The sequence below is a fragment of the Neopelma chrysocephalum genome, unplaced genomic scaffold, assembly GCF_003984885.1.
Source record: "Neopelma chrysocephalum unplaced genomic scaffold, ASM398488v2 Primary Assembly neopelma1_77, whole genome shotgun sequence".
In the NCBI taxonomy this organism is placed as follows: domain Eukaryota; kingdom Metazoa; phylum Chordata; class Aves; order Passeriformes; family Pipridae; genus Neopelma; species Neopelma chrysocephalum.
The window spans coordinates 8,093,153-8,099,152 of record NW_020897738.1 but is presented as its reverse complement, the minus strand read 5'-3'; the positions used below and the strand labels follow the sequence as shown (position 1 = coordinate 8,099,152).

General features: G+C 45.6%; 1 protein-coding gene across 5 annotated transcripts in view; it reads left to right on the top strand.

Moving 5' to 3' along the window:
• The first annotated feature begins 354 nt into the window (after positions 1–354).
• Positions 355–6,000, top strand: part of ZDHHC8 (zinc finger DHHC-type containing 8) — a 109,467-nt gene continuing 103,821 nt past the window's right edge. For 3 of the 5 annotated variants that reach the window (XR_003535171.1, XR_003535170.1, XM_027689300.1), the window contains exon 1: positions 1,998–2,203. Coding sequence is in view for 1 of the 5 variants with exons in the window: in XM_027689300.1 (XP_027545101.1) it covers positions 2,100–2,203 (104 nt within the window). In the remaining 4 variants the exon portion in view is untranslated. Of the gene's footprint in view, positions 468–1,997; positions 2,204–6,000 lie in introns of those variants that run through there. The other 2 variants (XM_027689302.1, XM_027689304.1) reach the window with 2 other exon arrangements.

Genomic DNA, 6,000 nt, shown 5'->3' with positions numbered 1-6,000 from the left:
GTGCTTATTGCTTCCCAACTCCTGCTAGAAACTTGGCTCACCTAGAAAGGAAACGGGCATGTCCATGCTAAAAATGCAGATATGACTTTTCTCTTGGGAGAGAAGTTTTTCAAGCCCTAAGAAATGCATTTGAGTAATTCTTGTACTGTCCATTACAGGATGCTGACCAAACATCAAAACTGGTCTGTAATGCTGCTTAGGATAATATTTTCCAGTTTAAAATATCAGTGGAAAATTAATCAGAGTTCTGTTTGCAACTAAAATTCTTCACTAAGACTGTTGCCTGAGTGGGAAGGAGGAAGGGGCTTGAACTGATTTCAGGCATAAAGTCTCTGCTTTTTGTCATGCAAGTGGTGCTAAAGTAACTCCTGACCTGAGTGCTCCTGAAATGGATCTTCCAGCCTAGTTTTGTTCAAAAGGAACCCAGTTCCCTCCTTGGAGATCTCTCAGCAATACCATCAAACCTGGTGAGTGACAGACATTGAGAGACTTGCTTCCCAAGGATGCTTTTGATCCAGCTCCCGGAGCCAGCTGTGCCTCAAGGCTTTCAGAGTATTATTATGCAGAGCCTGGTTCTGTGTGAAATTGTTGACCTTTTGATTAGTTACACGGATTTTAAGAATAATTAATTTCAATAAGCTGGCATGACAAGGAGTAGTGAAGCATAGGAAACATTCAATGTCCCCCAAGCATTTAAAAATAACTTGGGTAGATGTTGTCCCTCCCTATCCTAATAAATCTAAGTCTGGTGTTCATTTTCAGTTGACATTTTTAAAGTTATTCTAGAGGGCTAGAGAATATATTTTTTCCTCTGGTGGTTTGGTTTTTGTGTTTTTTCTGGTGTGGGGCAGTTGTTAGCAAAAGCTGAGATTTCACACAGCCATATGTCCTGGGCTGGAACTGGCTGGCTTTGTTAATGCTGATGCTCACAATTTTTTATTTTTTTTTTTTTTTCAAACTGCAGAGTTGAGGACCCTTATGGCTTTTTGGTTGGGTTTTACTTGTTCAGTTCTTAAGACCACTAGAACTGGGGAACTAATCGAGTCTCTTGAAATGAGAAATGGTAACGTCCTTTAAGAAAAGAACCGCAGTGGATACCTTCTATACCTTCTAGGGCGAGCTTGCTTTTAACAACCAGCAGACGCTGCAAATGTGGCTTTTGTTGTCTTACGAAGTGGTTACTTTATCTGCGTGTTGGCAGCTGCCAAAGGGGGATTAGCTGAGGCAGGGAGCAAGCTGCAGCTCCTGGTCTTGATTTCTGAACTTCCCGGTGGCCTCGGACCACTCTCCATGTGAGGGTTTCCTCCTGCCCAAGGCGAGCTGCTGGGTGGTGCCCCGAGTGCGAACAGAGGAGCCATTCACACACTGCTCTCCAGAACGCTGATTCGGTGAACTTTCTGATGTTACCTTAAATTACCTCTCCTGTCTGCCTCTTGATGCTAATGGATAGATTTAAAAAGAAGAGGGCACAGTGCCATTTCAGTTATGCTCGCGCTCGGTCATTAATTTTGGAATCGGTTAAATTTGGCAGAGCGCAGCAGTCCCCCTAATATCGTGACTCTGTGTGTTCGGCAGAATAAGGAGCGGGGTTTATTGGCTGAGCTGCAGCGCACGGTCCGTGTCGGGCCGGCCCTGACCCGCAGGGACCCCCCGGCCCCGCTCCCCGCCGGGCCCGCGGTGCTGCAGCGCCGGCACCGCCTCCCTCCCTGGGCAGGGAGCTCCGCAAGGGCTGGCATGTCCCGCACAGGGAGCTCCATACATCGCCTTTTTCTCCTGTACCGAGGAGAGAACTGGCCCCGCGCTGTCCGCAGGGGCTGCCCCGCTGCGGGAGGGCGGCGGCAGCGGTTCGGCCGCCCCCGGGAGCTCCCGCAGCCCCGCTCCCCCATCTCCCCGCAGCGCTACCTTAAGGGGCTGGTTGACATCAGCCGAGTGGGCTGGGCGGTGTGGGTGGGATTTCCTGTGCTGGAGGTCAGCTGCTCCCGTCCCTCTCCCGTCCCTCCCTGCCGCCCGGGTCCCGCTCTCCCCGCGCCGGAGGGACCCGCATCCTCCCGGCGCCCTCCTCTCGGGTTGGATTTACACAGTGATGTGTAAGCTACAGGATGCCCAGCAGCACTGGAAAGAGGTTTAAACCTACTAAATATATCCCGGTCTCCACTGCAGCTGCCTTATTAGTGGGTTCGACTACTTTATTTTTTGTTTTCACGTAAGTACGGCTCTGTTGGAGGGGGGGCCGTGCTGGGGCCGCCCGGCCCGGCGGGGGGAGGCGGCGGGGCTTGACATCCCTCCGGGCCCTGCCGGTCCCGCTGCCCGCCCGCTCTCCCTGCCCGGCTGCGCTCTGCAGAGCCTCCCGATCGCTCCGGATCGTGAAATGTGCCTGACAGGCAGATCCACCATTTCATGGCACACAAACCCCGTCCGCCTCCCGCCCTGCCGGCGGTGTGCGGCAGAGCCCCGCAGCCCCTCGGAGCGAGCGGGGCTGGGGAGGTGCAGCCCCAGCCCGGGGCTCAGCCCGCCGGAGTCTCCGTGCTCCGGGAGGCAGCGCTGGCCTCCTCCCTCAGTCCCGGGGTTTATCCGGCAGAGCCTCTCCAAGTGGAAGGAATCCTGTTCTAGGCATTACCCATTCTACACATTTTTATGTAACTGTTCCTGAAAGGCTGAGGATCTAATGAACAAATTTACATTTGCTTGAAGGAGAGACGGGGAAACTTTTTTTTTTCCCCCCTTTCTGTTTCCTCTTCTCTCGTTGCCTTCTCCCTTAAATGCGGGATTGGGCTCTGGCGGTCGGCTCGCAGCTCTCCTGTAGTTCCATTAATATGTGAGTGCTGTAGTGCTTCGGCTGTTTCCCTTTCCATGCACTGGAGTTCTGCCGCTCGTAAACCCTTCCTGTGCGGGGGTACCGGCAGCCTCCCTGCAGAGGTGTCAGTGTTTCCAGAGAGATGCTCTGAAAGGAGCCTTGACCGAGCTGCCTTTTGGGAAGGTGGAAAGGCGGCTGTTGCATATTGAGATTTATTGTTTCACTTATTTTGAAGTTTTATTATTTCTGTTTTCCTTGTTTTGCCGTTGCTATTTTTTCACCGAGCTCAGTGAAGCTGTTGGAAGCAGAAGGCTCTGTAAGAGTGGGAGTTATGTGTCTGTGTCATTATCCTTCGTGGTTTGGCTGTGATATGATTCTTGATGTTTCAAAATGCTGGTGTGGTAATCGCAATGTAGGATTTCAGAATAAATGTGGATGTTGTTTTGTCTAACAGTTTCTTAAATCAGAACAGATTTTGACACTGAGTAACGCTCTTGACTTAATGTGCCTTTATTTCTCATTGCTTGTTTTCAATGCATTTGATATGAAGTAGTGGTGACTCCTTTCAGGATATTATACTGTGTCAGGAACTGGTCAAGCCTCAAGAACTGGTACAAGTATCTGCCTATCGTTCATCATTTGGGCATCTAATTATAGTTTGGTGCTTGCAGGCAAACACAGGACAGAAGTTGGCTTTTGTGATGCACTGGGTTAACACTGGTGTGGGGAATATTAAATGGATGCACAGTCGAAAAGAAAAGGGGGTCTAATGCTGGTGTTTGTTTTTCCTGCTGCCTGAGGAATGGATGTGCTGAGGCTGTGTTGGAAGCTGGATGCTTGTTTTCATATGATACTTCCAGTGTAGAGCTACAAATTGCTTAGTGATGTAAGACTTTCCTGGTAACAGTTGTTGTTGAAACATCCTTTTGGCAGCAGGACATCAACAGAGATGTTGGTTTTACGATTTGTTACTGTACGGAAGAAGCAATTGGCTTTAATTCATTACTGAATCTCAAACTTCACTCTACTCCCTCTGTTATCAGTGAATAATTACATGCAAAATGAACTATTTTAAGGATCTCTCCATATTGTAACTTGGCCTGTGTATCTTGAAGTGTTAGTAAATTTTTTGAGGACTGTCCCAGACATACGTTCTCTGCTGCTGCCAAGTCTTGTGTGTAATAAAAGTAACACATAATTAAGCAACTGTTGTCAGGCAGGATCTGAAGTCCTGTCCATTCAAAAATACTCAGATGAATTTGTCTGGAATTGTTGTTTTTCGTGCTGAGCAGTTTTAGTAAAATCTATCTATGTTGTGGAATCAAAGCAAGCAGTACTCATGAGATTAGTGTCTGTTGTGTGGTGCTGGGTTTTTTCCCCTTTTCCTGAGCATTTCCATTTTTTATCTTTTTCCACAGGCAGGGTTTTGTGTCTTGATTTTTTTGTTGTCATATGTTATTAAAGGCTGGGATAGATCTGAATTTTCAGGTGTGTTGATTTACACAACTTGTTTGATGTTGGATAAATCTCTGGTAATGCAGCAGTTGAAACACTGGCCTAAAAATACTTTTGATACAATCCATGCTTGCTTGTCAGAGCACAAGAACTTAATCAAATGAAGATTTACATGTGTGTTTATTACCTCCTTATTTGTGTTAATTATCTCTAAGGTTGCTGTGTCTGTTATGAAGTAACCTGTGTATAAATACATGAAACTGAGGGTGGATGGGACTCGTATCAAATTTTGGGTGCAGATCAGCTCAGTGGGATATCAGGGATTTGAGCAACTTCAGTGTGGTGAAATGGAATAATAGAGGTTAAAATATGTGGAAAAATGGAATAATAACTATTTTTAAACCACTAACTGAATAGAAAAAAAAATCCTTTTAGGGCACTGGAAACATTTCTGAATAAATGTATGAAAAGAGAGGACCTGACTTGGCTTTCTCCCTAGACATGTTTGTGGGCTCAAGCCACGTGTTCTGAGTGTCTTCTGCTGCGTGAAAAGCTCTTTGAACATGAAGGGCAGGGTTTGCTTTTTTGCAGTGTGGTCTTTATTTTTAGCTTTTGTCCAAACACCTTTGCTAAAAAGCAGCACATAAAGACTGTTTGGAATACACAGTGTCCTCTATTAGTTCATGGTGGTGTGATCAGTGCTACTGTTAAGCCTTGGGAAAATTCCATTATAGGTTCTCCTTTATTCCTTTTCCTCAGCTAACTATTTAGGATTCTCTGTTATATTCCTTCTGGTTTTATGAGGGGGAACTAAACTGTTAAACTATCAAGATTATTGCCTGGAAAGGCAACTAAATATTGCAGTTGTATTACCACAGGCTTTTAGCACTCCATGTGTGTTCCTTCAGTAATAAATACAGTGTCTGAGTAGGTGGTCTAATTTGTCACAGTGAGAGAGTAAACAAGCATTAACTCTAAGCATTATGAAGGAACATATCAATAATGTTATATAGAATGATTAGGTTAATTTACTTATATGAACAAATCAAATGGCATAATGAAGGAAGAACCAATTCTTCTTAACATTGTGAGAATCCAGAGTGATTCAGTTCTAGCAGACCTGAACTTTTCTACCAAAACCTTTTTTTTTTTTTCTTGGTATTTCTCATCAGGCTTTTTGTTAGAGATAACAACCTATTCCAGTGGGGTCTGCCTTGGACTCCCAACGGCTGTGATGGAAACCTGAGGGGGATCATTCAAAGACCCCGAGTTTCAAGAACTTGCCACCTTATTTTAGGCTGTGTAACTTCAGCATTAGTAGAGAATGCAACTTAATTATCAGTAAGCATAATGTCACCCAGTGTATGGTTGGAATCAATGATCTGAAAGGACTTTTCCAACCAAAATGGTTCTGTAGCTATTCTGGAGCTAATAGTTCTCCTCACCTGTTTAAATTGGCTACTCACTGTGGTGGTTAGTGCTGAGAACCCCGGGTTAGTTCAGCAGCTGCAGTGCTACAGATTACACAGCAACCTAAAAGCATATGGTTTTAAGGGAAAACTGTGGCTCATTTTAGTAAGGAGAAAAAGCTTGTCATTCTCCCTGAATACTGCAGACTAGAAATTTCTGATAAAATACCCATTTTCAGACTGTAATTTCTGCAGCATGCAGCATCTCTGAAGTACAGTAGAGACATGTAGCCCACGACAAAGGTCCAGGTGCCACTACTTTTTTGATATAATGGCAGTAAT